Here is a 20748-nt window from a genome sequence, read left to right on the forward strand (position 1 = left end):
GCAAAGGCAATTTTGGTGGCCCCTTCTAGTTTCTCCACTTGGGCTGATCACCTGCTCTGGGCGGAGTATGCCCATAACACCTTGTGGCACTCGTCCTTGGGCATGCCCCCTTTTAAGTGCCAGTTTGGGTATGCTCCCCCTATGTTTCCAAAGCAGGAAGATGAAGTGGGTGTCCCAGAAGCTGAGCATTTTATTCGGTGAGGCCAGCAGACCAAGTGGAAAGCCCAATCTGCTCTGCATGTTGCCTCGGCAGTGCAAAAGCAATCTACAAACCAGAAACATCGACGTGGCCTTACGACCAGAACAACGGGTCTGGATATCCACTAAAGACTTGCCTCTTCGTGTGGAGACCCGGCAATTGACCCCTCATTATGTGGGGGTAATTCGGAGCGTAAACTCGGTCTCATACTGACTGTGAATCCACCCCACATTCCAACTGTGACGCTTGCAGCACCCCTGCCTCAGTCTCCACACACACCCCCAGCCCCTTGCCTGGTGGCCTGTTTCTTTAGCTACATTTAGTTTGTTCTTTGATTCTGTCAAACTCTCCCACTTCAAATGTCCCAGTTGGTAGCTCCCTCAGTTCACACTAATCTCCTGTCCAAGAGGTTGGTGGTTCTAATCCACCTCTAGGTTAACTACCATGTTAAGGACTGTGCTTGTATGTGCTTCTCTTTAGGGGACTATGTATGTATACATATATATAAATATGTAAACTAATTAAATATTTCAACTCTAGAGCTGTAGAACCTTTTCCAATTTGGGACAATGGACGTAGTCAGGAAGGTATTTGTGCTCTACACTGGAGGAACATTTGGAATGAATGATGATGAAACAGGTGAGCTAATCATTTGAACAAAATGGCAGTTGACCCTTCACTAAGCCATGTCCACCTAGGTAACTACTGCTATGTCAGATATTTGGCCAAGTAATTCAACTAGGGAGTTTTGAGTAGTAAATACAGATGACTAATTTGTCTGCACTTTTTGAAGCAGTGCGGTCCAGGGTGACAGAAAGGAATCAATGGCACAGATCTGAATGCTTAATTAGTCATTTTAAATTATTATTATTTTTTTGGGGGGGGGCAGTTAATACTTCTGCACACTCACCCATAGTTACAAGATAAAGTTTGATAATTTTGATATTAGTCAATTTGGATGCAAGTCTTTGTGTATGTGTGTGTAAATGTGATTGGAATTAATAAAAAATACATTTCATTATTTTCACAAAAAGGTAGGCTTGTTCCACAGCCTCTGGATAAGATCAAGGAGATCATCATTGCTCATACCATTCTTTATGAGCGAAAAACTGCCAGAGAATCGGAAGAGGACGTTCGGAAACGTATCGTCAACCCAGACGGTTTCATCACCCTCTAGTGAGTTACAGCAGAGGTGAAACAGGGAGTCTGATAGGATTTAATAGAATGCACAAATATGTTAATACATTTTTTTCTAAGGAGCTTTAAATTATAATCTCAAATAATAACAACAGCTGTATCATAACCACCAGTCTGTTGATTTGAATGGGTTGCTTTGCTGCTGCATGGCTGCTCTTTTTTTGTGATCAATAAATTTCTATCTGGCTCTGGATTGATTTTTCCCACTATCATTTGCTCTGAGTTGTTTTTGGCTGACACTTGTTTTTGTTGTTTCTGCTATAACATAGCTGTTGTTAATTTGCAAAGCATCAGTTTGTCCTTTGGTACTGTTTTCATTGTCCTTTAACTGCTGACACTCCTATTTCCAATAAATCCAACTTGATTCAATCTCTCTTACTAGCTATACGTTTATAGCCAACCTCCCTACTGCAGCTAAGGTAATTTAAAATCTGGATGCCACACAGCTTAAATATTTCCTTACTTAAAATCTTCATGACACTTTTTAATCTGAATTTCACCAACATCAGTAACAACAGTAATAAATCTGCCCTTTTGGGACTTTTTGCTCAGGCTTTAAAAAGCTTTTGCTGGTGTTTACAATATACTCATTTTCTAAATTTTCTGTATTGTTATTTCAGGTTTTGCTTCAGATTGGTTTGGGTTATATACAATACATTGTATTGTATGCAAATTTCACTTTCACTTCTCACATTTTGTTGAAGCCTTGTGAATCAACACTCAACTCTCTATCCAAGAAATCGTCTGATTCTTGAGTTCTGATAGAGAAAAAGTCCTAAATGACTGAATCTAAGAACTTATGTAGCTCTTCCCCCAGGTGTTGGGTGTTGGGCTTGATTAGTTGCTAGCATGAGTCTAGCCCCCCCCCCCCCCCCCCCACTGGTAGCATCTCAACCTGGAATTAGCCCTTACAAAGTTATTTAAAATTAGAGGGTAAATAGATTTCTAGGCTAGAGTTCTGTTTATACCAAACTTACACATGGTAATTGTTTTTTTGTTTTTATTTAGAAAGACTTTTGGGAACACATGAACAAATGTTAAATGGTTTTAACACTTGATTAAGCTGCAGCAAATAAAATGATCGAAACCTTGATAAATATGAAATATGAAATATGATAAATACCAATTATGCAGTAGAAACTTTTATACATTTAGAATATATTAAGCTTTCATTATATTTTTATAATTACTTGATTTCACTTTCATGTATTTAATCTTATTTTAGTCAGTGTTTACACAATGTAAAAATGGAAACTGTATTTTACATTTCATTTCATGATGAATTAGTCAATGAAAATATAATATATATATGGTAATTAATAATAATATGATAATTATTAAATAAATAATCATTTAAAACTTAATTAAATAATAATTAAAACGTAACATTATGGTTAAGAACATCTTTTCTTCTATTGTGATGGTCCAATTTTGGAAATACAATTTCTGTTCCAAAATTGATGATTATTGTTATACTGCAAGAGGGCAAGGAATGGTCTAGCTGACAATAATATTTGTTTTGACAGGGTTTCAATGTTTATTGCTGCTTTACATAATTTCCAATTGTTAAGCAACTGTACAGCTTTAGTCAATACATTTTTTGTCAGTCAACAGCTAAGCAAGGAGGACCCCAAAGCCCAAGGAAAACACTACAAGATCCTTTACAAATTTGATGACCTGCCAAAGCCAATCGACTCTTCTAGTGCAACCCCTGAAGATTGGAGCATAGTAGCTAAAAAGATCTTGGTAAAATCTTGGTTTCTCTCTATTTATTTAACTATATATATATATTTTTAAATAATACAGATACTTGTTTTAGAAGCTTTTACATGGACATTTTTAGAACTTTAACAATTTCTTTACACTCAAAACATTATAAAGCATTTACCAAATTCAAGCATTATGGAACCATCAATGAAAATGTACTTTTGTGAACCAAAGTGGTTCTTCTATTTCTTTAAGTATATATATTATATAATTTTTTCAAAATAGTTCAAAAATAATATCTTCTGTCTTTTTTCTCTGTTCCTCTGTGTTATTCTCTCCTTCCTTTTTCTTCCCCATTCTCTTTTATAGAATAATATGGGCATATATGATGGATTTCTTATACTTCATGGCACCGACACGATGTCCTTCACTTCCTCTGCTCTGTCATTCTTTTTGGGGAATGTTAAGAAGCCAGTCATCGTGACTGGAGCGCAGGTCAGACTTCCTTCAAAAATAAGACCCCAAAAATACAGTTAATTAAAAATACCAGTATTTTTGTACATTTTTGTGAGACATGCATTTGTTGTGTGAAGTGTTCAAACTATGCAGCCAGGGACCCGTTCCTCTATGAAAAGATAATTCCTTAGACCACCACAGATTTGTTTTACAAATGAAATGAAAACATAACTGTTCACATTTTATGCAAATCATCAAGGAAATAAGTTCTTCAACAGGAAGATATGATCTGTAGCAGATTCATCGTTACTGCAATATAGCTCCATGGGACAGGTTACAGTTTGGTCTTTTGTCATTATTCTCACTAAAACCATACTGGATGTCACCACTGTGCAGATGTTAAGCTGATTTTAGTTGATGCACTGAGTGACGAGCACAGTAATGCTGTGGCACACCTTACATTATATTTTTCATTTGCCTCATGCCATAGTTTATATTGGCTGAGAAAAAAAAACACCCCCTGGCACACATCACAGAATGCGAGGGATCCCCAGATCCCACTTTGAGAACCATGATTGTGAGTGATGCAGAATTTTACAAACTGCAATATTTTCTAAAAACAACGTGAGCCTGTGAATAAGGTAGAGATAGGATGTATAACACGACTTTAGATTGGGAAGTGGAGGGGCTTCAGGTATGTTTCTTTTCCAAAAATGCAGATTATGTGGCTCAGCTCTCTATTCACCACTGCAGTCCAATGTGGTGCAGATTTACATGTTTCAGAGGAAGACTGTGCTAGCCTTTACCATTTCAGCCCTGGTAGGATTGTGTGAGAAGGTTCTGTGGATAGTGGGGAAGAAAATGTTACTGTTGCCATGAAATGTTTACGTAGGTGATCTGTAGTTTTATGAACACTAAGCAAATGTTTTCAGCAACTTTACTCTCCTCATTTGAAGAATGCTCCACTCTATTCTAAGATTTTACATTTCAGACATCACAGCTTTTGTTAAGCCATAGGTTTATTGACTATTTTAGAAAGACCCACACTAAATAAAGCTCAGGTGTCCCATTTTAGGGCAACATCTCTATTTATTTCTAATTCCTTCTCTGTCTTTCTCTTTTTTCTAGAAGCCAATCTTTCATCCTCGTTCTGATGGTTTTGACAACTTTGTTAGCTCGATGCTGATAGCTGGATATTTTTCTGACAGGCCATCACTGCATAAGGTTTACTAAATTTATTACATTCTTTGACCCAGTCAGTATATCTAATAACTGAATCATTACACAATGCATGTCAGACAACAACAGTGTAACTGCTGGTGATGTATTTACTGTAACAGATGCATTATAAGTGTACAGCCACTGGTTTAACATATTTGCACAGTCACATAGTTTTGACTGATGTAAATCAACAGGTTTATCTGAACATACTTTCTGTAATGTAATTACACATGTAATATTGTGTGTTATTACATTTGTACAGACTGCCGACTTACAAAAGTGGTACAAATGGTTAAAAATTACATGGAATTAAATAATGGAATAAACTCTATTTTCAATTTCAGTACATGATACATTTTGTTTCTCAAAAAATTGAATGGACTAACATGTCCACATAATGTACTCTAAATGTTGAAATTGCCATATTAAAACATATATACCAGATATACATATGGAGTTCACAAAAATATCCTCCTAGCATTTTGGAAAGCCATCAGCACAGCGTTTTGTGCATAACGAATGTCATTTAGCAGACAAATATAAAACAAAAATAGACATCTCTTTCAAACTGAGAAGACAGTAAACATTCAGGCATTCAGTCTAAATACTCAAGTTTAAGCTAATAAGCTGAAAAAGGCCACACTAAAATATTAAATAAATTAATAATTCCGTCCCTCCGTTGTTAGTTTTTCTTGTAAATCTAGTATTTTACAGATACAAGTTTGTTCTGATTGACAATATATTTCACAACAAATTACACCTTAACAACTACATCTAATATTTTTTTACCCTGAATATGAAAATGAAAACGTTGTTTTGCTGTAAGATTGAGCACCATCCCATAAACAGCACCACCCAAACAATTCTGACACTAATCATTCTTTTAGGAAGCTGCTGTAGGTTTATAGAGCTTTTTTAGAATGCCTTCAAACAAGTTTGGACTCCCAGGTGAGTGTTGATGTGTTTGGAATGAGCATCATGGTGAACATCACAGCTACAGAAGATTTCCCCTCTTTTCAGAAGAATTTGAAAACATTAATACACATTTAAATATAAGATAAGATAAGATAAGATAGTCCTTTATTAGTCCCGCAGTGGGGAAATTCACAGTGTAACAGCAGAAAGGGATAGCAGGACACTCAGTTACAAAAATTTAGATAAATAAATAATTTACACTATATACACACACAATATAGATAAGAATTAAAAAAAAGCAATAAACAATATTATTTACAGTAAAAGACTTTTAATTGCACATGGGGGTGGGATATTGCACATAGTATACCCTGAACATGAACATGTGTGTGTAGTTAAGTGTGTGTGTATGTGGTTAAGTGTGTGTGTATGTGGTCCGCTGGGAGCAGTGCTGGTTGTGTAGTCTGACGGCAGCAGGAAGGAAGGACCTGCGATACCGCTCCTTCACACACTTGGGGTGAAGCAGCCTGTCGCTAAAGGAGCTGCCCAGTGCTGCTAGAGTCTCATGCATGGGGTGGGAGCTGTTCTCCAGCATGGATGCCAGCTTGGTTGTCATCCTCCTGTCTCCCACCACCTGCACTGGGTCTAAGAAGCACCCCAGGACAGAGCCGGCCCTCTTTATAAGTTTGTCCAGTCTCTTCTTATCTGCCGTCGAGATGCTACTGCCCCAGCAGACCACTCCATAAAAGATGGCAGATGCCACCACTGTGTCGAAGAACGTCCTCAGGAGCGCTCCCTGCACTCCAAAGGACCTCAATCTCCTCAGCAGGTAGAGTCTGCTCTGGCCTTTCTTGTAGAGAGCTGCAGTGTTGACTGACCAGTCCAGTTTGTTGTTCAGATGAACACCCAGGTATTTATAAGAGTCCACACTCTCGATGTTCATACCGCGGATGTTCACTGATGGAGAGGGGTATCTGCACCTGCGGAAATCCACCACCAGTTCTTTGGTTTTTCCAGCGTTTATCTGCAGATGGTTCTGCAGACACCAGTCCACAAAGTCCTGAATAAGTTCTCTGTACTCGCTGTCCTCCTCATTGGATATGAGGCCTACGATCGCTGAGTCATCAGAGAACTTCTGGAGGTGACAGGTCGGTGAGCTGTACATGAAATCAGCAGTGTACAGGGTGAAGAGGAACGGTGCCAAGACCGTTCCTTGAGGGGCTCCTGTGCTGCTGACCACCAAGTCAGAGACACAGTCCCGTGCCCTCACATACTGGGGTCGGTTGGTGAGGTAGTCCAGTATCCAGTTTGACAGGTGACTGTCCACTCCACAATGTCCCAACTTGTCCTTTAGAAGCCCTGGCTGTATGGTGTTAAAAGCACTGGAGAAATCGAAGAAGGTGATCCTCACAGTGCTGCCGGGCTTCTCCAGGTGAGAAAGAGCTCTGTGTAGAAGATAGATGACAGCATCATCCACCCCGACACCAGGCTGGTAGGCGAACTGAAGAGGGTCCATGGATGGGCTCACCAGAGGGCGGATGTGGTTGAGGACCAGCCTCTCCAGTGACTTCATCAGATGGGAAGTCAGTGCCACCGGCCTGTAGCTGTTTAGGTCCTTTGGGTGCTGTGTTTTGGGCACAGGTGCCACACAAGATGTTTTCCACAGCTGTGGTACTCTTCCCAGTTTCAGGCTCAGGTTGAACATATGCTCAACTACCCTGCACAGCTGATCAGCGCAGGACTTGAGGAGCCTGGCACTGATTCCATCAGGACCTGTAGCTTTCTTAGGCTTGATCTTCCTCAGCTCATTTCTCACCTGGGTTGTTGTGAAGGACAGGTTGGAGCAGGGGGGCTGGGTGCTGGAATGTGTGAATGGGTGGTTGATGCTGCCAGACGATGAGCCATTAGGGGATGATGATGGTGATGATTGTGAGCCAGAAGTTCTGAGAGAAGAAGAAGAAGGGGGAGGGCAGCATGATGGTAGTGCTGCTGAGTGGGGATACAGCAGGGGTGTCTGTGTGGGGGCAGGGCTAGGTGATTGATCAAATCTGTTGAAAAATAGATTGAGATCATTCACCCACTTCTGGTCCCCCACCACCTGGGAGTTGGACTTTGTGTGGCCAGAGATGGTTTGAAGGCCTTTCCACACTCCCCTGATGTTGTTCTGCTGCAACTGTTCCTCCAGCTTCCTCTTGTAGCTGGCTTTCCCCTCCCTGATCTTCCTTCTCAGTTCCCTCTGCACAGCTTTCAGCTCATCCTTGTCACCAGATCTGAAGGCCCTCTTTTTCGCTTTTAGGAGAGCCTTTATATCTGGATTAATCCATGGCTTGTTGTTGGAGAAACACCGAACAGCCTTGGTGGGCACGGTGTTATCCACACAGAAGTTGGCGTAGTCCGTAATGCAGTGAGTGAGATTGTCAATGTCCTCCCCATTAGGATCACACAGTTCTTCCCACACCGTTGTTTCGAAGCAGTCCTTCAGAGCCTCCTCAGACTCCTTAGACCATTTCTTCACTGTACGGGTGATAGCTGGTTCCCTATGTACAATGGGTTTGTACACAGGCAGAAGATGAACCAGACAGTGATCAGATCTTCCAAGGGGAGGGAGAGGTGATGAGTTGTATGCCTCCTTTGTGTTGGCAAAAAACAGGTCCAGTGTTTTCATGTCTCTGGTGTGGCAGGTTACATACTGGGTGAAGGTGGACAGAGTGGAGGATGGAGAAGCATGGTTGAAGTCTCCGGAGATAAGGAGGAGGGCCTGCGGGTGCTGTGTCTGCAGCCTGCACACAGCTGAGTGCAGGACATCACAGGCCGAGTCAGCGTTAGCAGAAGGGGGGATGTACGCAGCGATCATGATAACGTGCGAGAATTCCCTCGGCAGATAGTACGGCCTCATGCTAACGGCTAACAGTTCAATGTTCTTACAGCAGATCTGTTCCTTAATAGTGATGTGCCCAGGGTTACACCATATATCATTCACAAATACTGCCAGTCCGCCTCCCTTCCTCTTACCGCTCTCCTCCGTCCTGTCCGCCCGGCTGAGGTGAAAGCCTTGCACAGATACGGGCGTGTCTGGAGTCAGCGTGGTTAGCCAGGTCTCTGTGAACACCATGATGCTGCACTCCCGGTATTCCCTCTGATGTCGCGTTAGCGCCGCCAGCTCGTCCATCTTATTGGGGAGCGACCTCACGTTCCCCATGACTACAGAAGGAAGAGCGGGCTTGTAGCGTCTCCAGTATTTTAATATCCAGTATTTTACACCAGTGGCTTCCAGCGGCTCAGCCAATCAGATGTAACACAGAAGTAGATTGAGGAGATATGGTTCTGCTGTTTTGTAATGATTTACAAGAATATTTAAATTTAAAAAAAAAATAGTAAACATGCAGTTTATGTTAGGCGCTATAATTCCCTGTACATCTGGAAAACTTAACCTTCACTTTTTTTTGTGAAAATATTTTCATTTTTTTCATCACTTCTGACAGTGAATGGAAGTGTTATATCAAATATTACATATTACATAATTGATGTATATTGATTTATATTTTCTATCGATCATTTGTTTTATCTTCATTCTCTTCTCTTACAGGTGATGCTTTGTTATCAAAATAAATTGTACCAGGGAAACAGAGTAGTGAAGGTTGACTGTGATTCCTTCAGTGTCTTTGACAGTCCTGAAGTAAGTCCTCTGGCCAGTTTGGAAACCACAATCAAATGTAAGTGTTTAATGCCTTTATTGAACCTGCCATAATACAGGTTTAAAGACCAAAATAAGGCTTGTGTGATGGAATAATACATTCTTGGGAAATTAAGGGGAAATTAAGTTGGATGGAGGGATTTGCAGGAGTGGTTTTATCACTGGGATGAGTAGAACAAGGCTTTTGAAGCAAAAAAAAAAACATTTGAAGGTGGTTCCGTATTTTGAAGGAATTGACCCAGAACTGAGCCACCTATTGTAAAATAATCAGTACCAACATGAAGTACAGGGTTTTTGTTTACATTTGTCATCCTCAGAATTTTTCTTTTTTAATCAAACATGTGTCTTTTATAGCCCTTTAGGTCACAATATAACTAGACCTTCAGTGGCATTGCAGAGTTGGTTAAACATTTACGAAAATGGCCTGTTGAGAGATAATTAAAGGCAAGGGCTGTACCAGAGAGGTGAAGGGTGGAGCTAGTGACCAATAGGCTTTTGATTGTAGTTTAATCCCTTAACACAGAAATACTCATTAGACACTAAGGTGTATTTCTCAGTAACTACAGGGACTTCTGTACAAACTAGTGGGGCTATTCTTCAGTAATAGAAGTCTGTAATACTTTCAGCCTGTCTGCGGACCCTAGGCTGTTTAAGGGGTTAACTGCATAGTAGATTGGCATTAGCATTATAAGGTTAGGTAAACAATAAACACTGGACTTAAACTGACACCAATCTCTGTAAACACACAGGCCAAAAAAACTTCCGTCTCTCTTTTTATTAGTTTGGTAAATGGACATGATTTAGAACATGGAGTGACTTAATTTAGTCTATAAAAACAAATATGAGCTTCTACATAGTTCTGAATGCTGGAGGAAACAGGATCACTTTCACTTTCATGTATTCTATGAACTGCACTACAGTTTGAAGTGGAATGGCACTATTAAGCAGGACACTATGAGGATGATAATGTAGTTTCAGTTTTAGAATAAATGTGTAAATAAGTATAAACCCTTAAAAATTTAAGGACTTGTTTTATGCACATTTTTTGTGACAAATACATTTTTGGTATGTGATAAGATGAAAGCGAGTTGACAGTGCAGTCCAGTGTTTGTTGGCAACATTAGCCTAGCATCTCCCTCTGTAAGCTAAAGAAGCATAAATCAGACATCAAGCATGTCTTGGCTTAGCAACTATCTACGGTCACTGATCAATAGCAATACTTTCTATTTATGATTTATTGATTTATTGCTACACAGTTTGTTTATATCCTAAACACCATGTTTTACAGGGTTTCTGTCATTAGCTTTCAACTCTGCTTATGCACAAACAGTAAAAAGATGTGATCACAGCTGTAATTTTATTAATGCATTAATATTTTCAGTGATTGACGAGATGAAGGTGGACAAACAGTTGAATAAAGATGGAGTTTCTCTTCCTGAGAAAGTACAGTTCATAATAAATAAACCAGCTGATGTGAGGATGCTGCGGTTTTACCCAGGCATTACAAAGGACATTGTAAGTCACTTAAAATACTGAGTAATTGTTTTTAAATAAACATACTGTGGGGTTTGAACCCAGGCCGCCGTGTTGGCAGGCCGGCGCGCTACTGAGTGAGCTACCACGATCACGTGACCAACGGGCCCAATTGCAGAGTCTTTCAATCTTAGAGCAGGTAAAACGGAAATGAAAAATAAAGCCTCCCAGGACTCCGCATTGCGAGACTGACGCTCTGCCACTTCACCAAAGCTGCAGCTATGACAGTTGTCAACAAATGAAACTTAAAAAGGGATGGGTTAAATAAACAAACAAAAGATGCCAGGGGAGAGCTGGCTACCTCTTAAACACTAGAGGGAAATACAACTAAGGGCAAAAAGGATCTCCCAAAAGAAATCCGGAAAACTGAGAAGTTACAGGGAAGGCAGACACTCCTGCCTCCTACACAAAACTAGTGTATGTGTGCAAACACACACACACACACAGACACACACACCAGGGAAGACAGACACTCCTGCCTCCTACACAAAACTAGTGTATGTGTGCAAACACACACACACACACAGACACACACACCAGGGAAGACAGACACTCCTGTCTTCCTCTGCTACACGCACACACACACACAGACAGACAGACACAGGGAGACAGACTCGGGAGAGACACATGAAGGGGAGTGACACACACTCAGCCTTCCACTCGAGAACTACACTGGCACACAGACACACAGACCACCAGAGTCAAAAGATCCAACAGTGGGGCAACTGGATCTGTGTGCCTATATAGCCTACTGCCCAGGTGTGGGGAATTGGGCTCAATCACTAGCTGGGGTGACTTGCCCTAGAGCTACCCCTTACACATACTCTGTCTATATATTGAGTCACATTTTATAAGTAATGCTCCAATGTCTTTTTCAAGAGCTCTTAAATGTTTTATTCTAATGCCTCTGTCATCCAAATGTAGTTTAGAGTATGTACTGTATATAGCTGTTGAGTATATCGCAGGGGTGTTGACACACAACAGTCGACATGTTCGAAGCAGTCTTGACTTTGTATTGGGCAGTATTTATTTATAAGGTATCTCTGGATCCTAGTCTGTTAACACTAGCTGAGGATATCTTTTTAAATGAACAGTAAGAATAATGAAGAATAATGTTCTTACAGTTTTTGAAGGTATTCTGAGTCTACCCTAAAGATGCTATTTTGTTAGCTGGGCAGTTTTGTTTCTTTTCTGGCTACATATGTATTGTTAAAACAATAATTTTTCTCAACAACAACTTAAAATCATTCTGTCCTGCAATCCAGGTGTGTAGGGTTCTGGATAAGGCTGAAGGCGTTGTCCTGGAGACCTTTGGCTGTGGCAATGTTCCGGAAGTTGACTGGCTAAAGGCTTGTCTGATTAACGCTGATATAAATAATGTTCTAATGTTGAACTGTACTCAAGTGTTTCGGGGAACAGTTGTACCCATCTATGCTGCATCAAAGGTACCACTCAAGCACGCACTGATCCCACATCCTGTTTTAAGTACATTTAATTGTCCTAAAAACTCAAACAGAAAGTGTCTGAGATAAGATGTGTCTCTTAGAATGTTCTAAGATTTTTTGAGACAGCAGGAACTGTAACAGCCTTTCAGGGATGGAAAAGGGCATCCAATGATCTCCTGGTCCATGGCGACAACCCTTTGGAGTGCTCATTTATCTGCTGCATACAGTTTTTGATCAAATGTTCTCCATGAGAATCCTTAAGAAGTAAAGTCTAATTGTGGTATTAATGTTCCAGGCCTGGTCCTCCTCTTTGTACATGTCCGAGTACTGGAAACCTCTCCATGCATTACCCTCCACTGAAAAGCTAAATGGCTGCTTTGTTCCTACTGTAGTCTATCATTAGCTCCTTGGTTTTTGGTGATATTAAGGACCAGGTTATCCCCCATCCCAGAGATGAGGCCCACTATAGAGGTCTCATCCGCATATTTAATTATGCTATTGCTGGGGTAGGTGGAGGTGCAGTCATGGATGACACAGGGTGTAGAGAGAGTGTTTCTTTTCTCTTTCATTCTTTAAGAAACCCTATAGTTCGCCATACCAGAGGTGTACTGTTTCCTTAAATGCAGGGGTCTGCAGGTGTGCCTGGTTGATGCTAGTTAGATCCTAGTGATCCTAGTGTTCTGGGTATTGGAGTCTCCTGGAGTAACAGCAGCCAGTGGCACCAACAACCAGACACATTTATATTAAGCAATCCCCCTCAAAGAAAATCAATAAAAATGCATAATATCTATTGTCATATCTCTAGCTACATTTGCATCTTCCATTCCAGATGCTGACGGAGGCCAATGTTATTCCTGGCTATGACATCACTCCTGTAGCAGCAATGGCCAAGATGGTCTGGGTACTAAAATTAAAACTGGATCACCAGAAAAGGCGTGAGGTTTGTCAGTTGTTTTTGTCCATTTAAAAAATATATATAATTTATTTTTAAAGATATGTTGGGTGGTGCTAACATATTATTAATGTATAAGTCTCTTTAGTTAGCTTATCATTTTATTTAACTTATAATTTTCTTTCAATTCTGACTTTTGTTTATTTTTATTTTTATGTATTTGTCTATTCACCAATTTTGCAATTGTTTTTTTTTTGTTTACTACATACTGCTTGTTTTAATCTGTTTGAACTTTTTATATTTCTATTTACTGTTTTGCATACATGATGCTGATGTTAATTTTATTGTGAATCACTCTGAGATGATTTTTTATGTATAAAATGTGACATAAAAGACAGTTTATTATCATTATTACAAGGACCTATAAAGCTAATAGCTGTCTCAGATGAAGTCCACAATTTTGTAAAAATAAATAAATAAATAAATAAATAAATAAATAAATAAATAAGTACCAGCGCAATGAGAAAAACAAAAACTAGTTTCTACCAAGCTAACAAACTGAGCTCTTTAGGACATTCTAAGAAATGCTTCATATTATACCCCTTAATTTTGGATTCACTTGGGAGCGCCCTCTAGTGTCTGGCAAACCCGGGAGACGTTCACAAGTGGTACTTCTCCTATATACAGTTTTTTTGGTAGGTGCACTATCCATCTCCTCCTCTCTCCTGCTCATGTCCCCCTCTGCTGGCCTCAATGAGGAGCTCAAGCACAGGTCATGTGCTCCAATGTGCCAGGGCTAAGCTCCGCCCTTCACTGGAGGTTCATCTCCAGCACACAGGAAAAAGTGTGTTTTCCATCCTGTTAACAAATATGTAACATATTTAATATTATATAGCCTCTGATTTAAATCACCATTATGTAGGCAATTTATATATTTATATATATACATGTTACTTTTGACATACAATGACAGTTTAACTACTAACCCTTTCATGAATATTTTTAACAGGTGCTGTTTATGATTGTACTGGTTTTGACCCTCTGCTTGGTTCTGTCACCTGGATTATTCCTGCCAGCGTGTTTCCTGATCTTGGCCTGTCCTGACAACAAGTATTATTGTAGCCCTAATAAAGTCCCTAACACAAGTATTATTGTAGCCCTAATAAAGTCCCTATGCCCTTACAATCACACTTCATAAGGCCCTTTATAATAGAGAACACCCCATTGAGTCTACTCTTAGGATTACACACTGTATCACAGACACACAAAAACACAACACAGAAGCAGCAGGTATTTCATAACTTGTTTGTTTGCTCTTTGTTTTTGTTTTTTTAGCTTATGGAGCATTGTGTTTATGGAGAGTCATCTGCTCCTCCTTTGCCAGTAAGTTTGAGGTGTTCATGTGGAATTAATTCAGGATAATAACCGCATGCAAGCTTTACACATTTTCTCTTCACTTTTTTCAGTATGAGTTGGAATTCGACCTAAAGGAACTGTGAGGATGCAACTGCTCTGCTATCTACATAGCCACCGACTGACTGAATACTGAAACAAAGAAAAATCATTTCACATCAATTCCCTCATGTGCTGCTTTACACATGCTATATTACAGCAAGATTTTGAACTAAATTAATAAAGCATATTTAAAAAAACATGCCTTTACCAATTGTAAGTAAATTATGTACTGTTTTAGGTGTACAATGTGTAAATTATTTGTTCGGTTTAAAAATAACAATAAAGGGCAAACTGATCAAATGCCTAGATTTGTCATGGCGGGTTAGGCCAGCGACAGAGGGATGAACACTCGCAGAGATGGGTCCAATGCAAGTAGTTTAATAACAAAACTCACGATAACACAGAAGGGCAACATAAGGCCAATGAAGGTATAAAGGGCATTAAATGTGAACACAACGCAAACTAGACAAACCAGAGGGCGAAGACAAAACACACCTGAGACTGAGGGTTTAGCTGGGGGACCAGCTACTAGGCAAGAACGGCTGGGTCGACCAAACCTGGCACTGCTGAATTAACATGGGTCGCCTAGCTGGAACGAAAGTCGTGGGAATATCTTGGCTGAGAGCGAGCGAGCCTTGCTGAATCCTTGAGGACATAGATCAGAAGCTGGCCTTAACACACCGTCAGCAGTAAATGGGAACCTCTCGGGCTAACTCAAGGTTCCAATCATGCAATTCTCTGCATTGAACTAAGATGTTGAGGCTTAAGTACCCCCAAATCCCAGGTGTAATTCATGACCAACAAGACACACTAAATCAAACATGAACACAAATGAACGTAACTGAACTAGAACCAAGTGTTTAGATCGACACACATGAATGGAAAGGAAGCAAAAGTCTTTATATGAGCCTGTGGGCGGCAGATCAGAATCGCCCCAGGGGAGGGAACGATACCGAGGAGCTGACAAGATTCTCAGTAAGGGTATGTTTATACCCCAAGCAAGAAAATTATTGTTGAAGGTTAAGCGTTTGAACCTAATGCCGGTTAATGTACATAAATGCAGGTAGGGCTGCTAACTCTCCTGCACTGGCTTAGGAGACCCCTGGAATTCGGTCAAATATCTGACCAAACCGCAATTCTTACCAACTACATTAAGCTGAAGAAAGACTCTTTCAAGCCCTAAACCGCCTAATCATCCACACTCTGTACATGCAATGGGGCTTAGAAGAAACAATAGGTCTAAGACGTAATTGCCATGCTGCTGCAGAGAGTCAGCCTGTAGGCAAAGCCTGTATTTCTTTTACAGTCAACATCCTGAGCAGAGTACGAGACCCTCTGTTTGGAGATCAGATGAAGTGCAGCTTTGAAACAAATCAAGTCCTCAAGGCACTCTGCTGCCATTGATACCTGAGTTGCAAGTTGTGAAGTCCAATGAATCAGCTGCACTCTCCAGGATTTTGATTTAAAGCAAGTTTCTCAAGGCTAATCAAGTGGATTGATGGCACAAAGCAATACAGCATTTCCATGTTCCCATTTGACTTGCATTTCAAGGGGTGTGTTTGGTTGCCTTCGATAGCTCAGTTGGTAGAAAGGAGGACTGTAAGTGTTAAAATGGCCATTCTTAGGTCGTTGGTTCAAATTCGACTCGAAGGACATCTTATTTTCTTTGTCATTTGGCTAAATCCCTAAGCTTGTCAAATCCCAACAGAATCCGACTCATCCACTTTGTCAAAAAGAAACAGAAGACTTCCCTGACCGGGAATCGAACCCTGGCCGCGGCGGTGAGAGCACCAAATCCTAGCCACTAGACCACCAGAGACAACAGCTGCACTGTGACCTGCAGAAAGACTCTTTCAAGCCCTAAACCGCCTATCCATCCACACTCTGTACATGCAATGGGGCTAAGAAGAAACAAAAGGTCTAAGACGTAATTGACACGCTGCTGCAGGGAGTCAGCCTGTAGGTAAAGCCTGTGTTTCTTTTACACTCGACACACTGAGCAGAGTACGGGGCCCTGTGTTTGGAGATTAGATTAAGTGCAGCTTTGAAACAAATCAAGTCCTCAAGGCACTCTGCTGCCATTGATACCTGAGTTGCAAGTTGTGAAGTCCAATGGATCAGCTGCACTCTCCAGGATTTTGATTTAAAGCAAGGCTAATCAAGTGGATTCATGGCATAAAGCAAGGACTGTAGGTGTTAAAATGGCCATCCTTAGGTCGCTGGTTCAAATCCGACTCGAAGGACATCTTATTTTCTTTGTCATTTGGCTAAATCCCTAAGCTTGTCGAATCCCAACAGAATCCGACGCATCCACTTTGTCAAAAAGAAACAAAAGAAACAGTAGACTTCACTGGCTGGGAATCTAACCCTGGTCACGGCGGTGAGAGCGCCAAATCCTAGCCACTAGACCACCAGGGACAACAGCTGCACTGCGATCTGCAGAAAGACTCTTTCAAGCCCTAAACCGCCTATCCATCCACACTCTGTACATGCAATGGGGCTAAGAAGAAACAAAAGGTCTAAGACGTAATTGACACGCCGCTGCAGGGAGTCAGCCTGTAGGCAAAGCCTGTATTTCTTTTCCACTCAACATCCTGAGCAGAGTACGGGGCCCTCTGTTTGGAGATCAGATGAAGTGCAGCTTTAAAACAAATCAAGTCCTCAAGGCACTCTGCTGCCATTGATACCTGAGTTGCAAGTTGTGATATCCAATGGATCAGCTGCACTCTACAGGATTTTGATTTAAAGCAAGATTCTCAAGGCAAAGCCTGTATTTCTTTTGCACTCAAAATCTTGAGCAGAGTATGGGGCCCTCTGTTTGGAGATCAGATGAAGTGCAGCTTTGAAACAAATAAAGTCCTCAAGGCACTCTGCTGCCATTGATACCTGAGTTGCAAGTTGTGAAGTCCAATGGATCAGCTGCACTCTCCAGGATTTTGATTTTTGATTTAAACCGCCTTTTTGATTTTTTAAACCACCTTTTTGATTTAGATTTTTGATTTAAACCACCTATCCATCCACACTCTGTACATGCACTACGGCTAAGAAGAAACAAAAGGTCTAAGACGTAATTGACACACTGCTGCAGGGAGTCAGCCTGTAGGCAAAGCCTGTATTTCTTTTCCACTCAACATCCTGAGCAGAGTACGGGGCCCTCTGTTTGGAGATCAGATGAAGTGCAGCTTTGAAACAAATCAAGTCCTCAAGGCACTCTGCTGCCATTGATACATGAGTTGCAAGTTGTGAAGTCCAATGGATCAGCTGGACTATCCAGGATTTTGATTTAAAGCAAGTTTCTCAAGGCTAATCAAGTGGATTGATAGCACAAAGCAATACAGTATTAAAGCAAGATTCTCAAGGCAAAGCCTGTACTTCTATTCCACTCAACATCTTGAGCAGAGTACAGGGCCCTCTGTTTGGAGATCAGATGAAGTGCAGCTTTGAAACAAATCAAGTCCTCAAGGCACTCTGCTGCCATTGATACCTGAGTTGCAAGTTGTGAAGTCCAATGGATCAGCTGGACTGTCCAGGATGTTGATTTAAAGCAAGTTTCTCAAGGCTAGTCAAGTGGATTGATGGCACAAAGCAATACAGTATTAAAGCAAGATTTTCAAGGCAAAGCCTGTATTTCTTTTCCACTCAACATCTTGAGCAGAGTACGGGGCCCTCTGTTTGGAGATCAGATGAGGTGCAGTTTTGAAACAAATCAAGTCCTCAAGGCACTCTGCTGCCATTGATACCTGAGTTGCAAGTTGTGAAGTCTAGTGGATCAGCTGCACTCTCCAGGATTTTGATTTAAAGCAAGATTCTCAATGCTAATCAAGTGGATTGATGGCACAAAGCAATACAGCTTTTCCATGTTCCCATTTGCCTTGCATTTCAAGGGGTGTGTTTGGTTGCCTTCGATAGCTCAGTTGGTAGAGCGGAGGACTGTAGGTGTTAAAATGGCCATCCTTAGGTCGCTGGTTCAAATCCGGCTCGAAGGACATCTTATTTTCTTTGTCATTTGGCTAAATCCCTAAGCTTGGCAAATCACAACAGAATCCGACTCATCCACTTTGTCAAAAAGAAACAGAGGACTTCCCTGACCGGGAATCTAACACTCAGAGCAGAGTACTCAGAGCAGAGTACGGGGCCCTCTGTTTGGAGATCAGATGAAGTGCAGCTTTGAAACAAATCAAGTCCTCAAGGCACTCTGCTGCCATTGATACCTGAGTTGCAAGTTGTGAAGTCCAATGGATCAGCTGCACTCTCCAGGATTTTGATTTAAAGCAAGATTCTCAAGGCAAAGCCTGTATTTCTTTTGCACTCAACATCTTGAGCAGAGTACAGGGCCCTCTGTTTGGAGATCAGATGAAGTGCAGCTTTGAAAGAAATCAAGTCCTCAAGGCACTCTGCTGCCATTGATACCTGAGTTGCAAGTTGTGAAGTCCAATGGATCAGCTGCACTCTCCAGGATTTTGATTTAAAGTAAGTTTCTCAAGGCTAATCATGTGGATTGATGGCACAAAGCAATACAGTATTAAAGCAAGATTCTCAAGACAAAGCCTGTATTTCTTTTGCACTCAACATCTTGAGCAGAGTACAAGGCCCTCTGTTTGGATTTTGATTTAAAGCAAGTTTCTCAAGGCTAATCAAGTGGATTGATGGCACAAAGCAATACAGTATTAAAGCAAGATTCTCAAGGCAAAGCCTGTATTTCTTTTGCACTCAACATTTTGATCAGAGTACAAGGCCCTCTGTTTGGAGATCAGATGAAGTGCAGCTTTGAAACAAATCAAGTCCTCAAGGCACTCTGCTGCCATTGATACCTGAGTTGCAAGTTGTAAAGTCCAATGGATCAGCTGCACTCTCAAGGATTTTGATGTAAAGCAAGATTCTCAAGGCAAAGCCTGTATTTCTATTCCACTCAACATCTTGAGCAGAGTACAGGGCCCTCTGTTTGGAGATCAGATGAAGTGCAGCTTTGAAACAAATCAAGTCCTCAAGGCACTCTGCTGCCATTGATACCTGAGTTGCAAGTTGTGAAGTCCAATGGATCAGCTGGAATCTCCAGGATTTTGATTTAAAGCAAGTTTCTCAAGGCAAAGCCTGTATTTCTATTCCACTCACCATCTTGAGCAGAGTACAGGGCCCTCTGTTTGGAGATCAGATGAAGTGCAGCTTTGAAACAAATCAAGTCCTCAAGGCACTCTGCTGCCAATGATACCTGAGTTGCAAGTTGTGAAGTCCAATGGATCAGCTGCACTCACCAGGATTTTGATTTAAAGCAAGTTTCTCAAGGCTAATCAAGTGGATTGATGGCACAAAGCAATACAGTATTAAAGCAAGATTCTCAAGGCAAAGCCTGTATTTCTTTTCCACTCAACATCTTGAGCAGAGTACGGGGCCCTCTGTTTGGAGATCAGATGAAGTGCAGCTTTGAAAGAAATCAAGTCCTCAAGGCACTCTGCTGCCATTGATACCTGAGTTGCAAGTTGTGAAGTCCAATGGATCAACTGCACTCTCCAGGATTTTGATTTAAAGCAAGATTCTCAAGGCAAAGCCTGTATTTCTTTTCCACTCAACATCTTGAGCAGAGTACAGGGCCCTCTGTTTGGAGATCAGATGAAGTGAAGCTTTGAAACAAATCAAGTCCTCAAGGCACTCTGCTGCCATTAATACCTGAGTTGCAAGTTGTGAAGTCCAATGGATCAGCTGCGCTCTCCAGGATTTTGATTTAAAGCAAGTTTCTCAAGGCTAATCAAGTGGATTGATGGCACAAAGCAAGACAGCATTTCCATGTTCCCATTTGACTTGCATTTCAAGGGGTGTGTTTGGTTGAATTTGATAGCTCAGTTGGTAGCGCGGAGGACTGTAGGTGTTAAAATTTAGGTCGCTGGTTCAAATCAGGCTCGAAGGACATCTTATTTTCTTTGTCATTTGGCTAAATCCCTAAGCTTGGCAAATCACAACAGAATCCGACTCATCCACTTTGTCAAAAAGAAACAGAGGACTTCCTAGCCACTACACCACCAGGGACAACAGCTGCGCT

The 20748-nt window shown here is 41.1% G+C and overlaps 1 protein-coding gene and 1 non-coding gene across 2 annotated transcripts; both read left to right on the forward strand.

Moving 5' to 3' along the window:
- The first annotated feature begins 768 nt into the window (after nucleotides 1-768).
- Nucleotides 769-14852, forward strand: LOC140551107 (L-asparaginase 1-like). The gene is made up of 11 exons (XM_072674475.1): nucleotides 769-838; nucleotides 1234-1375; nucleotides 3004-3142; nucleotides 3473-3598; nucleotides 4688-4783; nucleotides 9282-9408; nucleotides 10771-10904; nucleotides 12188-12367; nucleotides 13197-13307; nucleotides 14595-14642; nucleotides 14726-14852. Exons 1-11 carry the CDS (start codon nucleotides 769-771, stop codon nucleotides 14756-14758), a joined length of 1206 nt encoding a protein of 401 aa, XP_072530576.1. The 3' UTR covers nucleotides 14759-14852.
- Nucleotides 14853-18613: 3761 nt separating this feature from the next.
- trnay-gua (transfer RNA tyrosine (anticodon GUA)) lies at nucleotides 18614-18700 on the forward strand. Its single transcript is given in 2 exon segments — nucleotides 18614-18650; nucleotides 18665-18700. It is a non-coding gene; the product is annotated as a tRNA-Tyr (tRNA).
- Nucleotides 18701-20748: the final 2048 nt, after the last annotated feature.

Source organism: Salminus brasiliensis, chromosome 3 (genome assembly GCF_030463535.1).
Source record: "Salminus brasiliensis chromosome 3, fSalBra1.hap2, whole genome shotgun sequence".
In the NCBI taxonomy this organism is placed as follows: domain Eukaryota; kingdom Metazoa; phylum Chordata; class Actinopteri; order Characiformes; family Bryconidae; genus Salminus; species Salminus brasiliensis.